The sequence below is a fragment of the Fusarium solani genome, assembly GCF_023522795.1.
Source record: "Fusarium solani strain SB1 chromosome Unknown bctg00000005, whole genome shotgun sequence".
NCBI lineage: Eukaryota > Fungi > Ascomycota > Sordariomycetes > Hypocreales > Nectriaceae > Fusarium > Fusarium solani.
The window spans coordinates 2396281-2424072 of NW_027072153.1; the positions used below are offsets into that span (position 1 = coordinate 2396281).

At 52.5% G+C, this 27792-nt stretch overlaps 8 protein-coding genes across 8 annotated transcripts; 1 reads left to right on the plus strand and 7 right to left on the minus strand.

Moving 5' to 3' along the window:
* Nucleotides 1–538: 538 nt before the first annotated feature.
* Nucleotides 539–3100, minus strand: MRS44_009203 (uncharacterized protein; the record flags this gene model as incomplete). Its single annotated transcript, XM_046276432.2, has 4 exons — nucleotides 539–1258; nucleotides 1327–1840; nucleotides 1895–2521; nucleotides 2577–3100. The coding sequence occupies 4 exons, from the start codon at nucleotides 3098–3100 to the stop codon at nucleotides 539–541; spliced, it is 2385 nt and encodes a 794-aa protein (XP_046132670.1).
* A 375-nt stretch (nucleotides 3101–3475) lies between these two features.
* MRS44_009204 (uncharacterized protein) lies at nucleotides 3476–5568 on the minus strand (the record flags this gene model as incomplete). The annotated part of the gene is made up of 5 exons (XM_065621206.1): nucleotides 3476–3929; nucleotides 4172–4595; nucleotides 4645–5221; nucleotides 5271–5451; nucleotides 5504–5568. The coding sequence occupies 5 exons, from the start codon at nucleotides 5566–5568 to the stop codon at nucleotides 3476–3478; spliced, it is 1701 nt and encodes a 566-aa protein (XP_065477278.1).
* A 1669-nt stretch (nucleotides 5569–7237) lies between these two features.
* MRS44_009205 (uncharacterized protein) lies at nucleotides 7238–8241 on the plus strand (the record flags this gene model as incomplete). The annotated part of the gene is made up of 2 exons (XM_046269823.2): nucleotides 7238–7854; nucleotides 7908–8241. 2 exons carry the CDS (start codon nucleotides 7238–7240, stop codon nucleotides 8239–8241), a joined length of 951 nt encoding a protein of 316 aa, XP_046132672.2.
* Nucleotides 8242–8834: 593 nt separating this feature from the next.
* Nucleotides 8835–13287, minus strand: MRS44_009206 (uncharacterized protein; the record flags this gene model as incomplete). Its single annotated transcript, XM_065621207.1, has 5 exons — nucleotides 8835–11808; nucleotides 11860–12059; nucleotides 12113–12377; nucleotides 12668–12894; nucleotides 13210–13287. 5 exons carry the CDS (start codon nucleotides 13285–13287, stop codon nucleotides 8835–8837), a joined length of 3744 nt encoding a protein of 1247 aa, XP_065477279.1.
* A 5269-nt stretch (nucleotides 13288–18556) lies between these two features.
* MRS44_009207 (uncharacterized protein) lies at nucleotides 18557–20119 on the minus strand (the record flags this gene model as incomplete). Its single annotated transcript, XM_065621208.1, has 3 exons — nucleotides 18557–18899; nucleotides 18956–19966; nucleotides 20016–20119. The coding sequence occupies 3 exons, from the start codon at nucleotides 20117–20119 to the stop codon at nucleotides 18557–18559; spliced, it is 1458 nt and encodes a 485-aa protein (XP_065477280.1).
* Nucleotides 20120–20809: 690 nt separating this feature from the next.
* Nucleotides 20810–22098, minus strand: MRS44_009208 (uncharacterized protein; the record flags this gene model as incomplete). The annotated part of the gene is made up of 2 exons (XM_046269824.2): nucleotides 20810–21649; nucleotides 21706–22098. 2 exons carry the CDS (start codon nucleotides 22096–22098, stop codon nucleotides 20810–20812), a joined length of 1233 nt encoding a protein of 410 aa, XP_046132675.1.
* Nucleotides 22099–22867: 769 nt separating this feature from the next.
* MRS44_009209 (uncharacterized protein) lies at nucleotides 22868–24678 on the minus strand (the record flags this gene model as incomplete). Its single annotated transcript, XM_065621209.1, has 3 exons — nucleotides 22868–23855; nucleotides 23947–24473; nucleotides 24526–24678. 3 exons carry the CDS (start codon nucleotides 24676–24678, stop codon nucleotides 22868–22870), a joined length of 1668 nt encoding a protein of 555 aa, XP_065477281.1.
* A 1254-nt stretch (nucleotides 24679–25932) lies between these two features.
* On the minus strand, nucleotides 25933–27277 carry MRS44_009210 (uncharacterized protein; the record flags this gene model as incomplete). The annotated part of the gene is made up of 4 exons (XM_046278596.2): nucleotides 25933–26090; nucleotides 26142–26486; nucleotides 26551–27019; nucleotides 27065–27277. 4 exons carry the CDS (start codon nucleotides 27275–27277, stop codon nucleotides 25933–25935), a joined length of 1185 nt encoding a protein of 394 aa, XP_046132677.2.
* Between the last annotated feature and the right edge of the window lie 515 nt (nucleotides 27278–27792).

The following is a 27792-nucleotide window of genomic DNA, read 5'->3' on the forward strand; positions in this document are numbered from 1 at the left end:
GTACGTGAGGTGCTTATCCCTCCTACCACTAATATGTTTCTCGTTTGGGCTTGCTTACTCTGTCAAAGTGCTCAAAGAAGCGCGCAGGGGAGGGGGCCTCTGAGCAACCTGGTAGAACTATTGTAGCTGGTCTTATTAAAAGACGGCCAAGTTTGTCCATCACGCTGCTCGTCGTTCAGAGCGCTATCGAATTCAGCACATAATACAGCTCGAGGATTTGCTGGCTCGTGGTTCTCTCAACTGTCGGTCCTCACAGCTTCACCTTTGGGTCATCATCACAAGACGTAAGACTAGCTCCGTAAAAGCCGTGTTCAAAATCCAGCAAAAGAATGCATCCTATTGTTTATATAGCGCCGATTACCCAATGCTATCCTTTGTCAGCCCTCAACTTCATCGCTACGCCGTCAGATTTTGGTATCTCCTCCGCTCTTCAACATCCTCAACGCTCCAGGGCCATGTATGCATGTATCAAGAAAGACCAAACCGTTTCCTTTTATCTAAAGAGTCTTTGCTTTCATGAAAATCGGATCCAAGTCGTCTAACTGCGTCGACTTGACTCTCCAGTCACGCTCTCTTCGTACTCTGTCAATCTCAGAGCCTCTTCGACATCGTTGACAAAGTGTCCCTCGCCGCCCGCCAGCTCCACGATGCCGCTGTTCAGCATCAGATGCCAGACTGGGTGGTCTCGGCGCTGAGGGCATCTCGAGAAGAAGACGCGCACCTTTCGATCGTGGTAGTTGCGCACGATCTCGGTGAGAACCTGGGTGCCTGAACCGTCCATTGACGTGACACCATGGATGTCAAAGATGACATTGCGGTTCATGTCAAGGCTGCGAAGACGAGGAAGGGCGGGGTGCGCCTTTGACGTGCCGTAAAGCTCCAGTCTACGAAGACGAGACTTGAGCTCGCCAGTGTTGGCAAAGGTCAGAGGCTCGGGAATCTTGACAATCAGACAACCCTCGACAAATTCCAGGCTGCTTCGTTCTCCCTCAGCATTCTCGAACCGGTTCGTGCCAGGGATGCGACCCAGAATCTGAATGCGCGGTCGAGTGCTATGCTTGATCACCATCAGGATCGACAGTCCCACGCCAAACGCCATACCCAGAGTCAGTGAGTAAAACATGGTCGCCAAGAAGATAATTGCCATGAGGCCCAGCTCGGTCCAGCCACGAATCTTCAGGAAGAAGGTGATGTCATGGGGCGCCTCTTCTATGAGCGACCAAGCCACCACGGAGATCATTGCTGACAGCACAGGTTTCTGGAAGATGTCAGCATTGTTTAGGTAGCAATGGATCGTAGCATTGGCTACGTCAGTAGGGGACTTACCGGCAGGTAGTAAAAGTAAGGTAGGAGGAAGAAGATGGAAAACAGCGAAATGATACTCAAGAACATGGAGCTGGCAGGACTCTTACCACCAGTGCTCTTGTTGACCTTGCTTCGTCCATATCCACCGAACGCCGGCAAGCTCATGAAGCAGCCACCGACCATGTTCGCGATGCCAAGCGCAATAAGCTCTCGGTTAGCGCTGAGCTGAATGCCTTGGATAGTCTCACTGGAACCCAGACTCTTGGCCGCAACAGAAGATTCGAAGAAGCCCAAGAGAGCAATCAGGAAGGATGTCGACATGGCACTTCGAATGTGAGGCATGTGCTCCAGCTTGAAGGGCCATTGGAAGGCGAGGAGGTTACCGTTGGCGGCCTTGACAGTTCCGAGAATCTCAACACCCTTGTTCTCCCAGTCGAGCTTCCAGCACAGAATGGCAGACACGACAACGACGAAGAAGCGGTCGGGGACGTAGGCGACTCCGGGAAACCTGGGCTGGAGGCGATTCTTTGTTTCACTAAAACCTGGTTAGAGGCACGTCAAGTCTCAGAGCCACCAAGCCGCAACTTACCGACAGATCATGATGAAGAGAAAGCTGATTCCAGCAATGGCAAAGGTCAACCCATGAGCCTCGTGAATGTTGCGAACCATGAACTGGATCTTCTCGACCGGGCTACCGTGGCTCACACCCGCCTTGTCGGCCAGCTTAGCGAGTCCAAGTTCGGGAATCAGCTGGTCGACAGCAATGACGAAGCCGATGGCACTGATGAAGCCGCGCAGGAACGGCTTGCTGAGCACGCTATCCAAAAACCCAAGTCTTGCGAGGCCGGCAATGAGAACCATTGCGCCCGCCATACCAGCAACAATGCCGCAGATCTGCGCATGCAGGAGGTCATCCTCCTCGTCGTCTCCCGAACTAACATTCTGTTTCACCACTGTTCCGACAAGAAGCGAGCCAGCAGCTTCGGGGCCGACGACCATCTGTGGGCAAGATCCCAGCAGAGCGTAGATGAAGGGATTGAAGACGAAGGCGTAGAGACCGTGGATCGGAGGGACGTGGGCGAGGTTCGCGGCGAGGGAGAGGGCCATGGGGAGGTAGAAGGAGGCCATGGTGACGGCGGCCACCAGGTCACCACGGAGGTATGAGAGCTTGTACTGGCGCATCCAGTTCAAGCAGGGGACGTAGTATGCGAGATACCTAGCAAACAAGTTAGCAGGCTGCTACAAAGCACCCAGTATGTGTAGGCACTGACATAAAAGCCGTATCCTCGAATCCAGCCTGCTCAGCAAGCACACTGCTGTGGCCCATCTTCTTGGTGCGCATCCTCTTCTTCAACCACCGCTTCCAATCGTCATGTCCCACGATCGTCGTGATTGCACTGTCCAGCACTGGAATGTGCGTTCCCGAAACCCCAGTATCGCTCCCATCCTCGTCGGTGCTTTGCACAGTCATGGCAGGACTCGACGGCCGCGGGCTAAAGGTGCCATGGCTGCAGACGCCTGGATGCGCCGGGTGGATGCTCGATCGACGATGGTTCGTAGATGTGGTGTTGTTGCCCTGCATCAGAGGGGTCGACTCGTTCGCAAAGATCTCGCTGATGGCGGCTCCAGAGGTTGGACCAGGCGAGGTGGAAGGCGAAGCCATGGGGGCAGAGCCGCCGCTGCCATTGTCGCTGTCAGATCTGTTCTGGGCGCTGAGAGCCTGGCGGAGGGCGCTCGGCTGGGCAGGACGATGATCGGTGTGCGAGTTGGTGCGACTGTGGGAGGGTCTCACCATGATTGCGAATGTCGAGTGGGTGATGATGTTTTTTAGAAGATGCTGGGTGGAGTATGGGCAATATCAGACGCGTCTATGCTGAATTGTTATCACAATACTGCAGGGGAATTGGACTGGATGGATATTGAAGCTGTTTGCGATCCAATGCTTCAGCCGGCAGTCGTCGACAAACACGGGCCGACTTTTGACTTTGACGACGACAACGGGAAGAACGCAGCCGACGATGACGAGAAACGCATCGAGCCGAGTCAGCAAAACGGGACGGTTGGAAGTCAACAATCACGCACGAGTCACGGGGGAGCAGAGCAGAGCAAAGCAAAGAGGAAGCCAGCGACAAGAAGTAAGAAAGAAAAGAAAAACAAAATTTCAGGCTCGCTAAGATGAGGAGGTACCTGCCCAAGGACCCCATTCCAAACCAAGGGTTCTTTTTTCTTTGCCTTTGCCTTCTGGCGTAATCATCAGGCAGTTTGACCATCTCAGATCCCAACCCGTCTCGCCCAACCGACCAATCATGTCCAACCGTTGGAGACCCTTGAAGGAAAACTTACCCACCCGCTGCAGCACATGCATCTCGGTGACATCAGGGCGCGCCGCCGTCCCCAGGTGACCCCCCGATCCACCCAGCGGTGTCTCCTCCAGCACAGGCGTTCCAGCGAATGTGGGCGAATGGCTGGGCCCGTGTTGTTCAGCGATCCCTGCTGCTTGTAGACGGTGGAGGTTGGAGGTGGTGCCGTGGACCCGACATCGGCCGTGGAGGATCAACGCTTTCAACACGAGGTGAGCAGCCCAATGGCGTCGATTTGGACGTCGTCTCTTCAACTGCGACAGTCTTGGACAATTGTGCAGTGACAGGCGAGAGTTGCGGTGTGACCTAACGGCTTCTGTTTCGCTCCCGCTATATCAAACAGGGACATCTCCATCATCTAGATTCGGTAATCTCGCTCACCGAGATGAGATCAAACCTGACTCGTGGCTTTATCCAGCTTGATTGATATATGCATTCATGAGGTCCAAAATAGGTGGCTAAGTATTGATAGTGTCACAGAATAAAACATGCTCCTTTTCCCTTACACCTGCTCGTTAACGAACAAGCCCGCCATGCCCTGTCCAGTACCAATACACATGCTCGTCAGGAGGATCTTCTTCTTCTGACGCCTCAACTCGGCCAGACCCGTTACGATCTGTCTCGCGCCTGTCGCGCCCAGTGGGTGACCCAGCGCGATAGCACCTCCGCGGGGGTTCATCTTGTCCGATGTGAGACCAAGCTTATCTTGGCAGTAGACGGCCATTGAAGCGAAAGCTTCGTTGATCTCGACGACATCAACGTCCTCAAGAGAGATGTCGTGTTGTGATAGCAGCTTGGGAATGGCAATGCTGGGTCCAATGCCCATGATGCGGGGTGCCAGACCGGCAACAGTAGAGCCGACATACTTGGCCATGATGGGCTGGCCAAGCTGCTCGGCAGTAGATCGCTTCATCAGTAGTAGAGCAGCAGCTGTTTACCTGTTAGTAACATGACAATTTGAGGCTGGAAGTAGACATACCTCCGTCTGTGATCTGACTGGCGTTGCCGCCAGTAGTGCATCCGCCCCATTGAGGGAAGGCCGAGCGAATCTTGCCGAGACTCTCAGCAGTGGTGCCTGGTCGGATACCCTCATCCTTGGTGAGAGTAACCTCCTTGACCTCACCATCGGGTCCCTTGACCTTTGTTGTGATGGGCACAATCTCGTCGTCAAACCAGCCTGCCTTCTGCGCTGCCTCAGCCTTCTGGAAGCTCTCGGCGGCATATTTATCCATGGCCTCGCGAGTGACGCCAAAGTCCTTGCTGACGTTCTCGCTCGTCCATCCCATGGGCTGCATGCAGTCGACAGCCTCCTGGCTCTGTGATGTGACAGCCTCGTCGAAAGGCTTGTCGAGGGCGTCGCCGCCAACAGTCATTTGCTCGGCGCCCATGGCGATACCAATCGAGATGGAGCCATTGGTGATGGCGTGGGCAATATCGGCCGTGGCCTTGAGGCCAGAGGAGCAGAAACGGTTCACGGAGGAGGCGGCGGTCGTGTTGGGGAAGCCGGCGGCGAGGGCGGAAGCGCGGACCTTGTAGGCAGCTTTGGCATCGGAAACCTGCAATCTGTCAGCGATAGTCTTGACGATAGTATGTAATGCGCCTTACGTTTCCGAGGGAGATATCCTCAACCAGAGCAGGATCCAGATGGGACAGCTCTCGGACCTCCTTCAGGAGGGCGTAGACCATGTACTCCAGGCTTGTATCCTTGAAGCCACCCTTCTTGGCCTTGGTGAGAGGCGTTCGGATAGCGAGGGTGATGACGATATCATCGGGGTTCTTGGATTGACTGCATCGCAAGGTCAGTCAGTTGAAGCTAAAAAGTTAGGATGGACACCGACATGTTGTTAATGGATGACCCAGGGGCCAGGTGTTTTATGATGGAGCCAATTCGTTCAACAGCCATTTTGGATACGGGATGAAAGTGATAAGGATGATTGAAGATTAGGAAACAGCGACTGCTCAGGGGCCCTTCTTGTTCTTGTTCTTGTTCTTGTTCAAGTATGAGAAAAAGATGCCGAGGCCAAGTTCATCATGGGAGGGGTCTGAGAGTTTCTAACCGCTATTCACCCATCAAACGGCAAGCTGTCGCGGCACTCGACGCGACCTCTTGTGGGGCCAGCCGAGGCAAAAGTTGGTCGTGGTTCCTCGGGATGCGGACTCCGCACGCCGAAACTCCGGGGTCAGCTTTTGCGGGGGATGGTTGCTGACATAATCGACTTTGACGAGCCTCGGCATCTCGGCGAGCAAGCCTCCGACTATCAGGTCCTCCATTCCAAAACGCTGGCTGCCCGTTGACACAATCAAGCTGCGACACCACGATCCAGTCACCATTATGCGCCTTCTAGCTCTGATCAATGACTTTCCGCCTTGAAGCTTAGCACCGGTCCTTGTCGTCAGCTTCGCCGCCGAGCCGGTCTCGCTACAGAGGGATGTTGGCTTCTCATGACAAGGAGGGCGATTGCCCTTATCCGAATTTCAGGGACTGGAATTTTACCCAAACCTAAACGGCAAGGTATCCGTCGACAGCGTCTTTTCGTGGCCAAAACAGTCCATCTGGCCAAGGCCCCGCCCCTCCATCAATCCTCCTCTTGTTGCCTCTTTTTCGGAAACCGGGTCTTGCTCATGACAATGAGTAGAGGCAGTGCAGTTCGCATGCACAATGGCAATGGCATCAAGCGTGTCAAAGGACGGCAAAGGGTTTTATGAACTTCCCAAAGCCTGCGACAAGAGCCGGAGCCCAATTTTGCTACCAGCTCAGGCCTTGCGGGTTCCTGCGTGGCACGCATGGATCCATCATGGCTGAGATCCAGTCCAAGGACCTGCCGTAGTGTATCACTTTGCCCTGGATCCCAGGGATCATCCACTGAAATCCGTCTGTCGAAGGCATAGGCTTTCTCTGACGTTCCTAGCGCAGCCGACGCCGCTGGTAGATCTAAGTCGACGACGCCTCTGTCTTAGCTCCACGAACAATGCCTTCATCCGGATCAATCAGACCAACCGGTGAGACAGGGACTTTCAAGTCTGTTCCCTTCTCGGATAGTTGCCACGAGCCGGTGAAACTCTTTGGTCTGTCAGATCTAAATGGGCAGACCCAAGAAGTTTTGGGTTTTGAGCCATCAGTTGATTTATTGAGGCTATCGCCCTCCATCTTGTCATTCTTCCTCTCTCTTTGACCTTGTCGTTCGTTCTCGTAAGCCATTCATCTATTTCATTTCTATTCCCTCACTATTTTCCTACTACAAAGTGGCATTGTGGTATTGCTACTCACTTCACTTACACCCTTTTCCGGCGCCACTAATCACGGCCCCGCCGACATCTGCTGTATCCCAAAGACGGCAACTTTGGAACGCGACGAGAAAACCGAAGATAACTACCCCCAAAGCAACTAGAAGTAGTCGAATGGGCCAATCTGGACCAAAAAAGCATCGATCTTAAGAGAACAGCAAGCCCCTGGTTGGACTCTTTCTAATTCTCGCTGTCTGCCTCAACCTTCAACTCTCGTATCGCCCTTCAAAACAGTGGCTACTCATACCCGGATTTTGTGCTCTCACTCATTCTCACAGTCATTCATTATGACCTCAAAAAGGGCTCTTCTAGCGATACCCCTGGCAGGATTGGCATCTGCCACACCCAACGGAAAGCGAGGTCTCGTCTATACCGCCGACAGGAATGACCCCAAGGACGACAAGATCTGGATCCAAAATGGAAGTGATATCACATGGTACTACAACTACGCCGACTACCCGTCACCCGTTTACGCCGATATCCCCCAGGAGCAGTTCGAGTTCGTGCCGATGATGTGGGGAGTTGGATCCGACAGCAGCGACACAAGTTTCCTCGACAGCGTCCAGGCCCGCATCAAGAGCGGTACCAACATTACGCACGTCCTCGGCTTCAACGAGCCCGATGCTACCAGCGACGTTGGTGGGAGCAATCTCGACCCCAAGACCGCCGCTGAGGCCTGGGTTGCCAATTTTGAACCCCTTGGTCAGATGGGAATCAAGCTCGGTCTGCCTGCGTGCACTGGAGGTTGGAGCTCGATGCCCTGGCTGAAACAGTTCCTCGGGAACTGCACTCAGATTAAGAACAAGGCAGGCATCAAGGGAAACTGCACATGGGACTATCTTCCCGTCCATTGGTACGACAATTTTGAAGGTCTCGCCTCTCACATCGGGGAGCGCCTCGCCGAGTAAGATCCACCACTCTCCCCTGTACTGGATCCAACTAACAGTATGTCTGTAGATGGCCCAATGCTGAGATCTGGGTCACCGAGTACGCCTACGCCCATCAAGATCCCGGTCCGACCGACGCCTTCTTCAGGCAAACGCTCAAATGGTTCGACGAGTCCGACTTCATCGGCCGTTATACTTACTTTGGCGCCTTCCGCTCTGGCATCTCCAACGTCGGCCCCAACGCCGCCCTCCTCACAAACGACGGCGGCCTGACGGATATTGGTGCCGAGTACCTGGGTCTGAACACGACGGGAGAGGATAGCGCGGCGCCGTCAGCAGTGAGCTTGCCACACGTTGGATTTATGGCGTTGGTGATGGCCGTGGTGTTGAAGATGGTGATGTAGGAATTGACCTCGGTGGACTATGGTTTTGAACGGAGTTCCTGGTGTATTTAGCTGTTGCTTTCGTTAGATATTTTCTGTTATTTGTTAGCATAAAAAGCTTGCGTATTATGGAACTTGACTAAATCCTACATACACTACAATCGTTACTCGCTGGAGATAGCCCTTGTAGCTCCTGTCACGTAGGATGTAGGGAGTACATGCACCGAGGCTCCTTGTATCGAAATGTTCATGACCAGAAACAGCTACCATTGGCACGATACAAACAAAGAACTACAGAACTCTGATTCGAATTCTTACAAATCTCGCGGCTTTGGATCCTTATGACATTTAATGTGTCTTATCATGAAGCAGTGTATTCGCAACCAGCCTTCCATGCTGGAGCGGGGGATATCTAGGTTCTCATCGAACAACATAACTACAAAAAACAAGTGATATCAATAGTCATCAACTTCCGACATATCAACAGATGCACCATTCCTCCTCAACCATCAAATCTTTTCCCAGCTGATGCATCTATTCTCACTCTTTCTCTCGTACTTTTGATGCAATCCTCCACATTACTCTCATATTAATACCATAACAGTCGTAAAAGATTACGCCTCGGTGGCCGCCAGGCCTTGAGGCACGATATGGCGATCGACAGGACCTCGCGAAACGCTTCGCTTGCCGAGGGACTCGCCAGTGTCCTTGCGGGAGAAGGAAGCCCATGTCTTGAAGCTGGACAGGGACATGGTTCGGCTGAGCTTGTTGCCATCCTCGCCACCCTGGCCCCAGACACCACGACGAACGGGAGCATCCTCGAGAAGGTGGTAGTGTCTCTTGATCATCTTCCAGAGCTCGATACCAGCGACAAACACGACAGTGAAGCCGACGGCCAGAGCCCACTCCCAGGTGATACCAGTGTGCTTGAAGAACTTGTGGTTGATGACGGGGATGTAGACGACGGGGAACACGGACAGGCCACCAATGATGACGGACCAGAAGAGGAATCGGTTGGAGTAAATATCCTTGAAAACGGGGAACTTGCTGTCGTCATCAGGGTTGAGGCGGAAGATGGAGCGGCGCAGACTCTTGAACTCCCAAGCGGAGATCAGGATGAGCCATGTCAGCTCAGCAAAGGTAGCGGCACGAGCCTTGAAGACAGGGATACACTCCTGAGAGTACCTCTGGTTGCACTCCTTACCCAAGTCGCCGCCATTGGCACCGTAGATGATGATGCAGAAAGTGCACATGGTGCAAGCGCCCATGATGCAACCATAGACAATCATGTCGATGATGATCTGGTTGGTAAAGACACCACGCTTCTTGTCTTGCGGGGGCTTGCGCATGATATCCTGGGCAGCAGCCTCACGACCGAGTCCGAAGGCAGGGAACGAGGAAGTCGCCATGTTGATCCAGATAATCTGTAGAGGCGAGACAGGGAAGACGGAGAAACCAGAGCTGTCGACGAAGCCAAGGCCAGCAACCAGGAGAATAACCTCGCCCACGTTGGAAGTAAGCAGGTGCAGAACAAACTTCTGGATGTTGTCAAACATGCGGCGACCCTCACGGATAGCAGCAACAATCGAGTTGAACTTGTCGTCGGTGAGCACAATCTTGGAGGCAGACTTGGCGACATCGGAACCGGAACCCATGGCAATACCAACATCGGCACGAGACAGAGATGGGGCATCGTTGACACCGTCACCAGTCATGGCCATGAAGGCACCGCGGCGACGAAGGGCATCGATCATGCGGGTCTTGGTGTCGGGGGCGCAACGGGCAACAACCAGAGGAAGTTCCTCAAGGGCGTCGATCTCTTCATCAGTCATGCGATCAAAGTCGGTAGCCTTTTGGACAATCGACTGGGCAACGTGATCTGGTAGGATACCAAGGTTTCGGGGAATGATACCGACCTCCTTGGCGATGGCCTTGGCAGTCTCGGGGTGATCGCCAGTAAGCATGTGAACGCGGATACCAGCGTTGGAGCACTCTGCAATCGAAGGCTTTGTCTCGCGGCGAGGAGGATCGTAGATACCAGCAAGACCAAGGAGAGTGAGACCCTGCTCAACTTCGGCGCGGAGCTTCTCATCTTCAGCGGCGGAAGAGGCCTGCTTCGCAGTAAAGCGACCATGCCAGGGACGGTAAGCAATAGCAAGAACACGCTGACCTTGAGATGCAAGGGCGTTCATCTGGTTGAGAACAGTCTCCTTCAGCTCCTCAGTCACGGGCTGCTGGTCATCACCAGTGCCGACGTAATCGCAAAGGTCCAAGACACGCTCGACAGCACCCTTGGTAAATACCAGACTCTTCTCGGGGTCAATGATGGAACCAGTCGCGTCGTGGGGAGCGTCGTAGATGACTGACATGCGCTTGATGGAGCTGTCAAAGGGGAACTCGGCAGTCTGCTTCCAGCCTTGACCTTCAAGGGTCTTCTTACCAACATTGAAGCGATGGGAAAATACCTGAAGAGCGATCTCGGTAGGCTCGCCGGTTGTCTGCCACTTCTCCTCTTCCTCATCGTAGCGAACAGTAGCCAGGTTGCAAAGGGCAGCAGATAGCAGGAACGCTTGGAGCTCCTCCGTCATCTCACAATCCACCTCGGGGCTAGCGGCCTCGGCGAGCTTGGTAGCCTTATCCTTATCTTCGGGGATATCAAACTTGAGGACAGCAGCACTTCGCTCGCGGTCGTAATCGCGGGGAGCCTCCTTCTCCTCAGGCTCGGACTCATCTTGCTTGGAGTAGGTGACCTTGCCCTTGGTGGGATCATTGGGGCTCTGAGACTCGCGGACAGTGTAGATGTGAGACGAAGGAATCCAGACCTTGCGGACAATCATGGCTCCCTCTGTCAAGGTGCCGGTCTTGTCGGAGCAAATGTTGGTGACTCCTCCGAGGGCTTCAAGAGCGGAGAGGTCGCGGACAACGACGTTGGCCTTTCGCATGACAGTGACGGCGACGACCATGGTGATGGTCAAGACAGCGACAAGCGACTCGGGAATGATAGCAATACCCAGCGAAGTCGCATAGATAATCACCTCATTCTGCATGTTAAACTTGTTGACAGCAAAGACGATAATGGCCAAGATGACGGCACAGCCAAAGAGTACATAGGCGAGGGCGGAGAGCTTCCTCTGAAGAGGTGTACCCTCGGTGAGACCCAAAAACTTGCCAATGACATCGTAGATACGCTTGGAAAGACCGACAACAGGCTGTCGCTTACCATACTTGCGCCAGTTCATGGAACGACCTGCCTTGCGCTGCTTCTTGGAGGTAGAGGCTGCGATCTTACCGACTTCAGTGACCATACCAGTAGCAGTGACAATGCCGCGACCACGGCCCTTTCGGACAATAGTAGTAGCGTAGGCCATGTTGATACGGTCACCGATGCCAATCTCGTCCTCAGACTGGACAAGCTTCTCCGTTCCAGGAGCAGTGATGTTGTTATCGGTGATCTTTTCGACGGGGATGGATTCGCCAGTAAGCTGACCTTCCTCGCAGGCAAGGTTCATGGCTTCGAACAGTCGGAGATCGGCGGGGACGGTGTCACCCATCTTGAGCAGAACGATATCGCCGGGAACGACCTCGGGGCTTTGCACAATGTTAGTATTTGGAGCTTCACGAAAGCTGCAAGAAACTTACTTAGAGATGACCTGTGTCTTTCCGTCACGGAGAACCATCGCACTAGGAGAAGAGAGAGCTCGGAGAGCATCCATGCGCTTCTCGGCGCGGTACTCTTGCCAGAAACCAATAGTGACGTTGAGGACGATAACGAAGACAAGCACACCACCTTCGATGTAGTCTTTGATACCAAAGCTCAGAGCCATGGCAAATGCGAGGACCTATTGGATCAATTAGTATCACCACATGATTGAAGCGAATGCGAAAGACGTACAATAATCATGGCATTGAGCAATTGCTTGGTCAGAATGCTGTACCAAGGGATTGTGCCGCCGACATCGAGCTCATTCTTGGGGTACTTCTGCTGAGCCTCGGCGACCTGTTGGCTGGTAAGGCCCTTGTCAATGCTGGTGCCAAGGGCCTGTGCCGTCTCCTCGACGGAGAGGAGGAACGGATGCTTGGAGTATTCCGCCGCCATGGTCACAGGTTCGGAGGGGTTACCAGGACCAGAGGGACGTTGGAGGGGAAGGAGGGGAAACCTTGGTGTCTTATACTTTGGCTCGGGGGGTTATCGCGACAAATATGCTAAGGTGTTGAGGCTTGAAGGCTGTAGAGGATATGTAGAGGTATTGATAAGGTACCTACTCCGACGTCATTCACGTGGAGAAAGATGCGATGTACAGAGTCTCGGCAAAGAAAAGAGCGATAGACTGACTTTCCAAGACAAAGAATGAGGAAAGTAAGTACGACCGAGAAAGTAGGTACTTTTGACTTGAAGTTGACAGAGGAAAGAACGTTGCGAAAGGTGCGGGGGAGGGGTCATATATACTTTGCGACCCTCCCTCCGTGTCCCAGACTCCATGGTTCCTTGAATCGATCAAAAGACGCTTGATGAGCTCCAAGGTCCTCGGAGCGGACCTGGGGACCAGGACTCTGCGAGTCGTTGCTAGGCCCGGAGGTCTTGGCGGGACCCACATCCGAACGCGAGGACAGGTTAGAGCCGCCACCGGCCAAGATAATCGCCCTACCAGGATGGAGGGTGCCAGGTGTAGGCCTCTGTTTGCGGAGGTGTGGTGGTATCAAAACGGTCGGCCGTCTCCGGGGTTCGGGGCTGAGGGCGTCGGCAAATCCGTGACGTCAAAGGGAGAACACGACCAACCGTCTTTTACGCTTTGCTTGCTGTATTACCTGCGGCCTTCCGTTTGACATATCGCAGCATCTCCCACAACGACAATCAAGCCGACAATCACATCAATTGATGCCCGATGCTTGCACCTATCAGCAGCCTTCACTTCAGACTTGTCACAATCTCCCCTCCCTTCGGCCCTTTCCTCCATCCGGGTGGCGTTACCTTCAGGCAAAGGTACGTACCTCGACAGAGAGCATCCGCGACCGGTGAGAGGGTATCTCGAGCGTCCGTGGTGGTGTGCGCGGTGGAGATCTTGGCATCTTGGCATCTTGGCATCTTGGCGGGTTGGGCAAACATGGCAGCCAAGTCAAGGGCAGACCACAAGGTTGAGGGCAAGGGGGGACACAGAAAACGCGACAAGAGACACTACCGATCAACCTGTGAGGTCATTGGTGTGCATCACGGGTTGGAGCATGGGGTGCTTGCGGCGGCACGGATCCTTCTCCAAGCATCGTTCGTCAAACTTGACCCATTACGAATATCGGCATTCCCCTTGCCGTTCTCAGGGTCATGGGCTGCTGGCAGTTGCATTGCAACGGTAGATATCGTCATCGTTGTCGGTTGATGTCTGCCTTTGATCGAATTGGAAACCTGGTCCGATCTCCTGGTCCAGCTGACGATGAGCCTCCCTCATGACCAGTTTTTCTACTTGACATCTCCGATGCGGACGGGCAAGACCGAGGCCCTGGATGGAATGGCCAATGCTCCCCCTCATCTCCAATCTCTCCACGCAGGTCCAGCATCTGAGACCGCAGCAAGCTGCTATCTCGGTTTCTCATGCCCAGCCGGCATCTCACCACTATCCAAGACTTGGGCTGCCAGGATGCACATGCTCCCGCGGCATACAGGCTAAAGGAGCTAGTGCTCAACAATCCGCCATCTCACCGAAAGCCTAAATGAACCAAGGTTCAGCTGGTTCGACACGCCTTGGCGCCCAGCCGCGCGTGCTCTTGGCGGTCGTCGCAAGAACCTCTGTATGGCGAACGCCACCTTGGCGGCTCTTGGCGCTTGCAGGATGACGCCTATCCAACCGAAAGTTCGTACTCCGAAGCAGATATGCAGAGCTGAACAGTTTCTCCCCCACGCATTGATAACCCAGGAGCAGCATATCCTGATCGTTTCCTCCTTCAGCATCTTTTGCGTCTCTTCTACATGGGGTCCAGAGAAGATGGAGTGGTAGCAACGCGAACAGACGACTTGAAGTTCCCTTGGCAAAGCTGCTCGTTTCTGGAATGAGTCTAGAGGAGGCTTGGCCATGTGCTTTTCACGCTCCTTCATTGGCGTGATGCTCCTTGTGTGGATCGTCGCCCCCCGGTCTGCCCCTCCTCCAAGACCTCCCAATCCTGCGCTTATGTCACTTAAGGTTCTGGGCAAGTGTGACGCCTGCGCTAAGCTTATCGGCTGTCTAAACCAATCACAATTCTCAATTCTCCTCCATTGTCCAATGAGAGGGCAGAATCGGGGGCATATGGAGAGGACCTTTCGAGTCACTCCTCAAGAAACCGGCGCCTCTTGGCAGTTCTGGGCAGATGGTGCACTCATGTTACGTCTTGGAAAAGAAAACATGGGCATGAAATTTTTTTCTCTGGTGTTTCGCTTTGGTTGAAACAGTTCCCAAGATGATATGTCTGGCGTCCCAACCGAGTTCCCTCTCTCCCTCCACCCTCTGGTCACACCCTTTTTCACAGGGGACCTGTCGCTTATCATCAACCGTTCATCCGCGTGATCATTAGTCCCCGGTTCATAGACCGGGCAGTGCTTCTTGAATTTTCCATTTCACTGCCGTCATCGCCGCTCGGTCTTGCCGACCCCGTCTTTCGTCTCCCCTGTCAACAACAATCATCCTCCGGGTCTCCGCCTCCGCTTCGGCCTCCACCCTCCGCCCCTTTGCCCCACCTCCGCTAGCACCGGGCGTCGAAATCGTACGAGTCACGTGCTCCGCCGCGGGGCCCACTTTCCTCTCAGCCCCCGTCCCGCCCAAAAGGCAACAGCTTGGCTTTGGCGCGCAGGTGAAAAGTGGGGCGGGCTTCCTCCTCCGACAGGGAGGTCAAGGGGAACTCCGGCGTCCGGAGGCGGAGGTTATGCACGGCTCCGGGGTTTGTGACTGCTCGGTGTGCTTCGGACGAGGAAGCCGACCATTCACGGACCGGGACAGTAACACATGGCGGGGCTGTTATGCAAGCCATTGTGCTCTTCACTCACAGGCCGAACGACTGCTCAATAATATTTGGGCTTGTGTTGAGGCTAGAGCAGGCGTGCAGATTACTCACGGCAGCTTGCATTTCGTCTCACTTGCTATGCAGTAGATACACGTATCCATCTCTCAGTGCAGCATGAGGGCCTGAGGAGAGAACCTTTCACCCAGTCACGGGACGTACTGGCCCTACAACTCTAGCACGTTTTTACGCCATAGCACGACTGAAACCAGCCTCTGGATACCTCATCCCAGAGAGAAGACTCAACCATAACAACCCAGCAAGGGGGCCTCAACTAGTACTCGGGTTATTTCGGAGTTTCGTCCACAGGAAAAGCCATCTAGAACTTTGCTAATCTCAACACTATCCCTGCGATCACGTAACACCTGGTCTCACTGGGTGGTATCGACATGTGGCTTGCTGCTACCCCGGACCCCACGTCCCCCAGCCGCAGTCCGGGGACAAGATTTTTGTCCTCGTGACCTTGACTGCTTACAGAGCGATCGAGACATAGAACGGTCATGCCTGTGAAACTAGAACATGTGGAATGACTCGTTTATCATCGTGTTTATCCCTTGGTTCAAGAGTCTTTTTTTCTCGCGGCTTCCGCGATAGACTGTCAATACTTACGAGTATTCAGGCATACTCTTGCGGTGATCTTCACACACACTCCCGCTCGAATTGTCAAAAGAACAACTCTTAGTCAGAGCAACACCAGCGCCCGTCGACCTTGTCCGCCAAGCTTCGGCGCTATTGGATGCCGACCTGTTGGTTGAGGTGAAGTTGGAGCACATCAGAACCTCGAGGTGGGCCAAGAAAACCGGTTGAGGAGGAGTCTTTGATGCAAGATGACACATTTGTCTTCTCTGAGCTGGTGGTTATTACGAGTCTTGGGTGTATTTCCCGTCAAGAGTGCAGATTTTGCCGTTGGACGGGACGGCACGCAACGTTGGCTCACGCGGATTCGTTCCATCTCCCTGCAGTCTCTGGCTCTTGTTGTCTCCTCCTCAAAACAAGCGCCAAACGAGACGAGAATCGACGAGGATCTTCCACGATGGATGCATTGCATCAGAACCCCGCTCTCAATTTACACATTTTGACATTTTCCCCCCTCAAGCATCCCAGCCGCTCGATCGATACCCAATGTCTGCTTTTTTTTTCCTCTTCCTGCATAAACTACAAGAACCCACTTGTAGTCATTTTAACCAACAGAGACGTTCGGGGTCATGTCCCGAGCCGCTGATAGGTCTCCACTCATATGACATGAACGGCTCAGAAGCTGGACATCCAGCCCGGACGCCGATTACGGGAGACAGTAACACATACATAGGAGATCAGTACAACCAACATGAAGGTCGAGGCCTTTCGGGAGCAGATCCCATCATCCCTGCTCCAGATCGGATCAGTGGCCTAGCAAAGCCGTGTCTTTGCATCTTAGATTGCCGACGGCACTGCGAGCTCATGTCGACTCCTTTCGCCAAGACCGGGCTTCAATCACCTGACCACTATTCCCTTCCCCTGGACGCACAGGCAGGCATGCTTGGTTCAGCCCAATGCCTAAGTTGAAGCCAAGAAGCACAACGTTCGCGAGGCCCCAGGGTTGAGGCCCCTTCTCAGCCGTGCAGATCTTGCAAGACATGCGAAAATCCCTGCCCGCGCCGCGAGCCCACCGCCTATCTGAACTGTCCACCCCCGTGATCCTAGCAACTGCGGCCTGGTGGATATGTCGTTGGCCAAGAGCCAAGGCCTCTCGGGATACCATACCCTAGACAAGGCCAAGACACCAACTCAACATGGGCAAAAGCAACGTCTTGCTAGCAGGTTTTGCACCCTTGCACGGCAGACGGAATACTTCGGAAGGTTCTGGCAGATTTAACTGATACCCCAAACCAGGTCCCATGCAACCGTGGCATCCTTTAGCGATGAATGAACTGATATTTAGCTACATGGCGTTTCTTGATGCAACTGTCCAGTAGGGCCTCAACGAATGTCGGAGAAACTCCGAGATTGCAGAGATAACGAATGCCTTGGCGATTGAACCGTTAATGGACTCTGTATCTACTACTTCAAAGTTGTCTTTGTCTCTTGGCCTTCACCCGTTAGTACTTACCCCGGATTTTCACTGCGCAAGCTCTTCTTGTCCTCTCCTTAATGCAGCCAAGAGCAATCTCGTCCCAGATGCGGGTCAGCAAAAGACACGAGACATTGCAACTCTTGCCCCCAAGCCTAGCTCCGTCCGAAGATCTCGGACCCGAGCGCTAATGGCAAGATAGCCGACCTAGGATCTAGCTTCCAAGCCCGGGCATGCGAGATTCGAGCCTGACTGCAGGGTGGGTGGCATAAGCATCTTGGCAAGGAGTATTGGCATCTTGGCTATGAGAGCAGTTGGGTCGTTAGTGGGTGGAAGTCTTGGGTGTAAGTCTTGGCTCGGAGGAGAGGTGATGGAAACGAAATCATAAAGGGGAGATGAGATGAGGATATCTGAACCGAGGGTAATTTCGGTTACAGATTCAGAGAAGAGAATATGCCGGGTTTGATGATATCCTAGGAAGCATCTGGAGGTGGGTTGAAAGCAAGCCAAGACTCGATAGCTTTGCGTCACGTTTGGGGTCTTCCCTGAAAACTTTATGGCCATCACATCATGCTTTTGGCCCAACCTCTCCAGGTAGGGACGAAAAGTTGTGATAAGTCTAGATTCTAATTTCTTGATATCTGTAACCCCTATATGAGTCAAAATACTCAAGTGGGAATGACATACGTTCTACTTTTAAACCATGTTGATAGTGGTATCGCTCCCCAGCCAACACCTATCAAATACGTGTTAACGGGTAGGTGCCCAGTAAATCCGCCCCATTTCAACTTGAGACCACCAACTCCATATATGGAAGTCTAATTATCCTTGGTGTTGGTTTTATGAACTCGCGAAGCAGGTGATCCTCGATCAGGCCCGGGTAGGGAGCTCTACGATATCTAGCAACTGATTCTTTGTCAGAGATGGATCTTTATGGCTGTATGCTAATAAATAGTATTGGTATCTGGGATGGTGGGTTGTTTCTGGCAGATTGGATCTTTACCTTTGACTACTACTGAAGCGTTCATAGGCTGATAATGGGGGATAACTATATAATGTGCTGTTTGGTCGAAACATGATCTTTCAACTTGAGACAACTTGAGCTATACATGTTTAAAGATACACTGGAGGATGAGAATATGGATATCGAGATGTATTTGACCTTTCTACTCAAAATTGACCTGAAATTTGGCAAGTAAACCTAACTGAGGTGTTTATATACGAGCTTCCTTGCCCATGTAGATATCAAACAGGATCACCGTCTCACATAAACACCCTCCTCTCGCTCCCACAGCTATGCACCTTCTCTGCCCCTCTGGCAACGTTGGCCCATCTCGCCATGTTTCTCGACATACCACGCCTGCTCTTGGGGTTGGGACTAGTTGTTTCGTGCCTGGGAACATTGTCGACATTCATAGCAAGATTTGCAGCAGCAAAGCCAGCTGCCTTTGCATTTACCACCAATGCCTCCTTGTTGATGTTGTCAATATCATCGCACGAGGTGTGATAACATGCGTCCTGGGGGGCTCCTGCGCCAGTGAATATGCCGGATGAGGGGATACCGAGCTCGAGAAAACCGATGTAGTCGGACGAGCTTCCAAAGGGACTGTATTTCATGTCAGTACTTGCATCAAGGGCTTGGAAGGTGTAACTTGCGTGTACTCGGCAGGGTAGCCCTGGTCGCTCAAGTATTCAAAAAGAAAACGAGCCCCAGCCTTGTGTGCGTCCGAGTCGGCATACACTATGTAGTATGGCTGCGGAGAGGCAATCATGTCGTAGTTGAAGTAGAATCGGATCTTGCTCGCCTCTTCTTTGGAGAGATTGGAAGTATAGTGAAAAGAACCAATCATCCCACTCTCTTCTGCGCCCCAGAAGGCGAAACGAACCTTATTCTTCGTCCCTCTGTACTTTTTGAACGATTCGGCGATGCTAAGCAGTGCGGCAACACCACTGCCATTGTCGTTGATGCCAGGGCCTTCTTGGATAGAGTCGAGGTGAGCACCGAGCATGATGATGTTGTCCGCATCGCCCTCCTTCGTGTCAGCAATGATCTGCCAGGTTTCTCGATTCTCGGTCAAGACGTCAATGGATAGGGTAATCTCCAGAGTCTCCCCTTGGTTAATACGCTTCACCCAGGAAGCACCCTGATCATAACTAACGACTCCAACAGGCGCAAGTTTTCCAAAGTTCTCTGCGCCGAGAGAAGCTGATCCTCCAGTCTGCTTAGGATCATCGTTGAAGATTATGGCAGCTGAGGCACCATTATCCTTGGCAAACTTGAGTTTGTCGGCAAAGTGGCATTTTCCACGTTTGATCAAGGCAACTTTCCCCTCGACGTCGATGCCATTCCATTGGTCTTGAAAGCAGCCGGAGCCACGCTCGTCATCAATCGGGACGAGAGCCAAGGGGGCGGTGACTCCCTCGAGAGGGGTGGCGTGGTTATACTGCAACGAGATGATTTGAACATCATCTCCGTCAGGGCCCGTCAAAGAGATGTTTTGGGTATGAGAAAATAGGTGTGTGAATGGCTGGACAGTTATGTCGAAGTGGTTGCCACAGCCTAGACGAGCGAGGACAAAATCGAGGGAGGCGTTGTAACCGGGGAGTCCAAATGCTCTATTGTCATCATTGTCCTGCGCAATTTGGTACAAGTTTTGCAGAACATCTTGTAGGCTAGAATAGAGTTCAATATCAAGCAGAGATGACACTCAGATAGACTTACTCTTCCGAATTGATATCGGCTGCCACTCGTTCAGGAGTCAACGGCTTTCTTGCAGAAGCTCCAGTCACCAAGGTGAGAGTGGAAAGGAGGTTGCTGAGCTTCATTTCGGATAGCAATGATTTATGAAACAAATTCGAGCCCCAAGCTACCCAGGTTATCCGCACTAGACAAGATATAGTAATCAAATGCCGGATAATGATGCTTTTTAACATTTTGCATCATCTCCGTCAGGTCGATTTGCGAGATGTAAGCTCGCATTCTGATACAAGCCCTGGCTAGTCGACAATTAAATTGACTAAACAGCGTCTCTATGAGTGCTACATATCATAAAGCCACATTCGGTTATGTCGAAAAGTGGATGAAGCCTGAAGTCCGACGTTGTCGCTCAGCCATAGCACTCTATGTTGCCACCATCAGCTTCAGATCATCATTGGAGATCTTGAGGCTCAGATCTCCTCATCAGAGCGAGCCGACCAGTGAGGAAGTTAGTAGCTTGTATCCTAGCATAATGCAATTAAACATCCCACGTAATCAAATTAGATCCAAACGCTCGATCCATGGTTCAGGTCCGACAGAGTCCGAGCAGGCCTATCAGAGTCAAGATTAGCAGACCCGTTGTCATGACAAGCGAATTTGGCAAGTCAAAACGCTACGTCATACGCTAAGAAAGATGCTGATTACAAAGAGTCGAGAGTGAGACCGGCGGTTTCAACACTCTCATCAGCCTTCGTCCAACGCTCAAGCAAAGACCCATCAACCCTTCGGAATATTAAACACGTAAACTAAGCCCCAGATTATACCCAAAAACTCAGAGTAAAGGCAAGAAGAGCAGCTCCAACGCAGCCCTTGGCTACGTATGCTCTGCCCGGAGCTGCCGAGTCGTCCGACTCAGTCTCCTTGGGCTTGTCAGTCGTACGGCTCCCCGTGCTTTCCGAAGAACTTCGCGTGCCGTTCGCGTCCTTTGGCACACTGGGCCCATCTGGAGATCCCTTATCCTCTGGTCGATTCCTATTGTCGCTCTCAGACTCGCCTGGCGCTCCAAGGCCTTCCCAGTCCTGCCAGTTGTCGCCGTCCCACTCGCGATGCCAGACCCTACCCCGTGAATCTGCCGCAAAGACGCTCAGTCTATCCTTGTCCCGACTCACAGCGACAGGCGGGCTATCAAAAGGACCTCCGAGAGAGTCCCATTGAGACTGCCAGCCATTACCATCCTCAAACGACAAATGCCACAGGTCGCTGTCCTCGCCGATAACAAAGAGATCCAATCTCCCTGCACCCCAGCTCACCACTGCCGGCGGGCTCACCCAGTTTCCACCGAGATTCAGGTACTCGCTCCAACCGCTACCGTCCCAGTTGCGCGTGTACATGGCAAAGTCGGTTCCCAGCCCAAAGACGTCGATGCGGTCGGGACCCCAGGACACAGCCGCCGGCGCAGAGGTGAAGCCTCCATCGAGGCTGTCCCAGTCCGACTGCCAGCCGTAGCTGTCGCCATCATAAGAGTGGTGGTAGAGCTTGTCGTCGCCACCAATGCCAAAAATATCGAGGCGCTTCGGTGCCCAGGAGGTGACGGCGAGTTCTGATATCACGACTCCTCCAAGGTCCTCCCAATCAGTCGTCCACTTCGCCCCATCCCACTTCACACACATGAATGATTAATGAAATGTGCGATAAAAGAGCTGGAAAAACTTACCCATTGGTGATAGACAGCACGGTCGCTGTCTCCTCTCCCAAAGACGTCCAGTCGGTTCTTTTCCCACGCAACAGCGGCAAAGGAGCCTGTAAAGGTCTTGGTTCCAAGCTGTGGCCAAGATTTACCCCAATCCTCCCCGTTCCACGAGTTGTGCGCCAAATGGTCCGTCTTGCGATCCCTCGCAAAGGCATCAAGCCGGTCAGGCCCCCATGAGACCAGGGCGGGCGCGACAGCAGCGAAGGAGCCGCCTAGCGAGTCCCAGTCGCTCTGCCAGCTGGACGTGTTCCAGCCCTGGTGGTACACAGCATTGTCAGAGCCGACGGCGATGATGTCTACATGCGAGGTGGAATAGGCGGCGGCGGCCAAGAGCTGCTTCGTGATGGAGACGGGCATATTGGGCAGCAAGATGACTTGGCAAGCAGCTTCTTGAAGGTTAAGGATACGCGTTCCTATAATTTACGGAGGACATGCCGGATGGGCGCTGTGGCGCTGACTATTGGGGTCACATTGGGGGCCAAAGTCCATATATTGGTCGCAATAGAAGCCTGGTCCCTTCATTTAGATCACATGGAGTTTAGTGAATGGCCCCCGACAGCGCCACAGCTATTAAATGAGGGGCTTTGAGCCTGATCAAGTCCGGTCGTCCACGGAAGTCCGTCGGTGCATCAATCTACCGGGTCCTATCTATCTGCCGCCTTGGCATGGAAAGTCGCGATGATCTCCATCCTCTAGCCTGGGTACCAATCACAGGCATCTAGTAATAGGATGCCGTAATATGAAGGCTGCCTAGGCCGGAGGCTCCAGAAGCTCCGTGACAATTACTAATGTTATGTGGCTGTCAGTTGAGCTCTTGCATTACCCAAGGTTTTCTGGTTGGTGCTATTCTTGACATGATATCACTCTGGCATACTGTAGCACTCTTTCCATTCTTATCAGAAGATAAGTAAAATGATCAACAAAAATACCATTATCTCAGCCACGATACTCTTCCCACCGGTCATTTCATGTGAATATGGTAGCTAGACCTGGGAGCGCACCCTCACATGTACCGGCATGCCCTCCTTGACCCGTGGTGGTCCATATCTGCCAACTTGATAATAACGATCGCCCCAAACAGTGGGAGGGCCTGTCTTTGTATCTTTGTTTCTTCTGATAAAGAATATTAGTAGCATGCGGTCAGGTCAGAGCTGGAAACTTGCCTGCTTCGATCCCACTCATCCCACGTACAGTCAATGTCGAAACACCTCGCCGCCACGGCCATGACCAACTTGATCTCAACCAGGGCAAGGTGCTGTCCGATGCAGTTTCTGGGACCTGCAGCAAAGGCTCGCCAGGCATTGGGTGGCGGGCAAAGAGGGTCATTGGTGTCTGTGACGAGGAACCGCTCTGGTACAAACTCGTTGGCCCTATGCCATATTTCGGGGTCTCGATGAATGGCAGACACGCCGTCCCACAGACCAAAGTCATCAGCCGGCAGCTTCTTTCCTTCGAAGCCAGGACCTGAACCTGGAGGACCCGTAAGGAAGAAGCCAGGGTCGCCATGACGTATAGTGCCAACATTGGTGTGGACTCGCATCGACTCGCGGACGACGGCATGTGTGTATGTCAGCATATTGACTAGCTGTGGGTTTTCCTTCAAGGCATCGGCAGCGCCCCAAGGATCTGGACCCAAGATTTCATCATGCTCTTGACGCAACCTGGCCAAGACTGTGGGATGTTGACACAGCAAGCGAAAGACCCAGGAGATAGCACTCCCAGTTGTTTCGAACCCGGCGAGCATGAACACATTGAGCTGGCCAACAACCACCTCGAGTGAGCCATTAGCAAGCCCTATCAGATCCTGCGGTTTCTTTCTGCTGGATCCTTGCTCCTCGGCCGCCTCTTCCTCCAACGCTTGAACGATCAGATCAATGAGCGTCTTTCTCGGAATTGTGCTGTCCGCCTGCAGTTCAGACAGACGTTTTTGCATCGGAGGGATGAGTTGTTGAGTGAGTGTGCGGTAGTTCCACCAGAGCTTAAAGTGCCGCCAGGGGTTGTAGTATGTTACAACGTTGAGGATGTTGACTCGGAACATCATCTTGGAAAGGGTATCTTCCAAAGCAACTGCGAGCGGAGATGGATTCCCTCTTTGCTCATGCAGACGCATGTTTCTGTTAATTTCGTAAGCATTCCCCTTACTGAGCCAATTCTGGGAGTTTTCTCCGCAAAGCGCAGACTAGAAAGTAAAAAATCCCTACTTACAAGAAGAAACGGACGCTGATATCCAAGGTGAGATTTCTCGTGGCATGCTCCAGAAGAAATACCGGCCCCCACGTCTCACCGCTGCCTGCCCTACTCTTCAAGACATTGACGAATTCTTCAACCTCTTCCACAATGTCTGGGATGCGGCTGGTGATGTACTGAGCACCAAAGCCAACATTCAGCCTCTTGCGCCAAATCTTCCACTCGGCCTCTCCCATGCTGACGATGTCGCGAGTCTTCGTCAGCGGGTAAAAGAAATCCTTTGCGTCTCGGAACCTGGGCATGGAATGCTGCTGCATGAACTGGGATGACACGTCTGCGCTGAGAGAGACGATTAACGGGTTTGCCAAGGGCCATGTGTCGAGGTAGACTACAGGTGGACATTTGGTGCACTGAGGGAATAGCTGTCTCCAGTTATCTTGGAGCTGTGTCTGTAAATAGTCGGGATATGCGTCAGGGGGGAGGCCTGCCATCAACTTCCTGACGACCTTGAGGTGGCCAAAGATGATGGAATGCTCTATCAGGGGCTGTGACCGGTCAGCAGGATAAATGGATGATTCCATAAAGGGTGGAACTTACAATGCCCTGCGCTTTGAGAGATTGAAATTTCTTTCTGATCTGGTATCCTCGGTTTATGTAGCGCAAAAGGAAGCCTGCAAGGAGAATGATGGAGGTGCTGAGGACTTGTGTAGCAGTTGGGGCGCCGTCGCCTCGAGAAGTAAGAAGCCACATGGTTTGAGTTGTTGGCGCGCTGGATTATAGGGGAAAACCAGGTCTATCGGAAGCCCAGTATATGGTCAAGGCTATGCCAACGGGGCTTCAAGTCTTTGAAGAAGTTAAACGGCTTCTGTCAAGATTTCTTAGCCCTCACACAAGCTTATATGTTTACCCAGTGATTGAGCTTGGGCGTACCTGGGGGATGGCGGGGAAACAGTGCTTAAGAAGGGCTAAAGGGTAATAGAGATGAGTATAATGCTACCAAGCCCTCGCCATGGTCACACGAGACCACATTTGACACAGTTATGTATGATTACACTCACTGTCGCGCCTGGCCAAGCCATAGCTGGGTCACTACATGATGTACACACCTCCTTGATTCTCGGTGAGCATACTGTGTTATCCTCCTCGCTCCGATCCCGGGTTCTACCTCATCTATTAAAAATAGAAAGGCGCGTATATATGGCCCTAGTTGAAGGGCTGGTGCAGGGACCTCAAAGTACCAAGTTTTGCAGCACTGGGGACTTGTCCTATCACCCTTTGATCACTGCTTTTCAAGACATGGCGGAGGTTGATGCGTCTATTGTTGTACAAGACATGCAACCTTTGTCGGCTGGGTTGGAGAGAAGGGTCGCCTTGTCAGGCTGTGAGCCATCAAGCACTACTGGAAAACTTGGAACATGCATCAATCGGGCAGCCATTGATGCAATGCGGAATAAGTTGGCGACACACAGCCTTACCATTTGGTCCCAGAGATGCTTGGCGAGAACTGGTCCCTGCCGGGATCGAGATGGAATCGGGGGAAGCAGGCCTGCGATTCGTTCATTGTTGTTAGATGCCATGCCTTGAGACTTGTCCAGGGCCATTATTATCGTTCAGGGCATTTTTAGGCTGACATGACCTGTCATGTCGTTCTCCCTCAGAGACGTCATGATGATCAAAAACAATACCGCTTTTCACAAGTTACACACGCACAAGTTATTCTCGTGGGTCATGACAGATCAGCGGCTTCACACCGATCGTGCTCAGATCAAATCTTGGTATTGAGAAGAAAGGGGTCACGCAAAATAGACAGTGATCATAACTATCTAGTAACTATCACACGTGTATCACAAAGTTTAACCTTGCTGTCGATAGAAGAGATGCATGCTTCTTCAATCCCCACTGACCATCTATCAATGTCACCCCTCATCTAGGTCCATCACCAATCCAGCTTTTTACTACCGCACTCCATTGCTCGACAGACTGTTGGGCCAAGTTAGAGGGGTATTACTCGGGTATGGGAAAAGGAGTGGTCTTACTTCCTTCTGCCTGCATGTATGCCGCGCTTCTGCATTGCTGGATGGTAGCTGGTTTGATGTCTTGTCCTTGAAGTTTTTCCTTCTCAAGATGCGCGTCGACCATGTCGGCAATCTTGGACTGCTCATCTAGATGACCGTCAGCTCAGATATCTCTATTTAGATGCTCCATCGACATACATCCACCACCGAGTGCGTCAAAGTCTGGGCCGGTGAGCTTGGTGTAAATGCCTTCGTGTTGATGGACCATGGCTTGAATTTGATCCTCCAAACTAGCTTTTGCACTGCTGTCAAAAGCATGTGCATCAGATTTCTTGGTCGAGTATACGTCGCATCGTACTGTTGTCTGCCCGACAGAGTCAGGAGAGAATGTGACTTGGTACCAGATTGGACTACTAGGCGTTGGAGATACAGTAGTCAGTGGTCCAAGACGCTGCTGACCTGTAGACACGGAGTCTTTGTCAGAGAAGAGGCGAGAGATGCCGTTTGTTACAGGTGTCTGAAAGGTATGCTGGGTGTCATTGGCTAGACTTGAGTTAGGACATTGCCAGAGCTCGCTTCATTTCTCTCATGGGTGTTGAGAACATACCTATGACTTTCCAGTTGAAGTTTCCCTGTACTTCCCAGCTGTCAAGAAAGTGAGAACTTTGACTGATACTAGCAAGTTGAGAATTCTTTTTCATTTGTGATAGCTCGTCTCCAGCTGGTTCACTTGCACTCATGTTGATGTGAAGGAATCCCCCATCATCCACTCTCGTGTGGATAGGAAAGAGTCCGTTCTGGCTCTTTTCAAAACCGGGGACATTATCGAAATGAGGTGCCTTTGTAAGCTGGCCCTTGGTATCGTAACTCCATCCATGGTATCGGCAGCCGAGTACACTCGAGGATCCAGATGCCTTCTTGGCCACGGGGAAAGCACGATGGCGGCAAATATTGTGGAATGCTCGTACGGTGCCGTCCTTTCCCAGCATGAGGAGGACACGGAAGCCCGCAATGTCAAAGGCGATGTAGTCCCCGGCCTTGACGAAGCGGCTGCGATGGCTTACGCAAATCCAAGTCTGCCAAGGTCAGAGCACGCCTCGGCGAGATCTAGGAATGCTTACCTGGCTAAAGATAGCACGCTTCTCGGTTTGAAATCTTTCAGAATCTGTCCACCATCCTGGGGGAAGATCGGGCCACTTGGTGAGGAGTGGGACATTTGCAAGTGTCGTCGATGTAGAGTTGAAGAATGTCTTGTAGAACCAAAACAACGACGCAGCCAAAGCGAGGGCAGCGCCGCATAGGACGTAAGGGGATATATTGATCGACACGAGCATTTTTAATGGCATAAAAGAGCGAGATGAGAAATGGGGTGATGTCTTCTACTCTGAAAACACGCCCGTAAAACTTTATAAGCCAGCAGGTCTCGATGATACCTCTCACCGTTTGGCATAACCCAAATCGGCCAAGCCCACCGCAGCAGACAACAATACCGCTACTGCATGCTAATCAAGTTCACGATACTTTTACAAATCATATGAGCCAGCTTCCCTCTGTAAGAAGTCTGATCCCAACGGTGTGCTAGGACCCTTGGTCACGGGCGATCAACTATCCGTAGATCTCCGTTGCTTCCCGCCTGTGGCGTTATCGATGAGCCGAAATAATGTCCAATGAGGAGTTCTCAATACCTGGGATCAAGTTTCCTCATTTGGATGGCTTCTGGTCAGAGTTCTGATTGGCTGCGGATGGCCCGGATCAAGCCCCCCAAAATGGTTGCAGATGCAGAGCAATGGACCGCCCTTCTTTATCAAGAATAGCGCATGGGAAGGATTCTGTGAGATAACGTTGTATC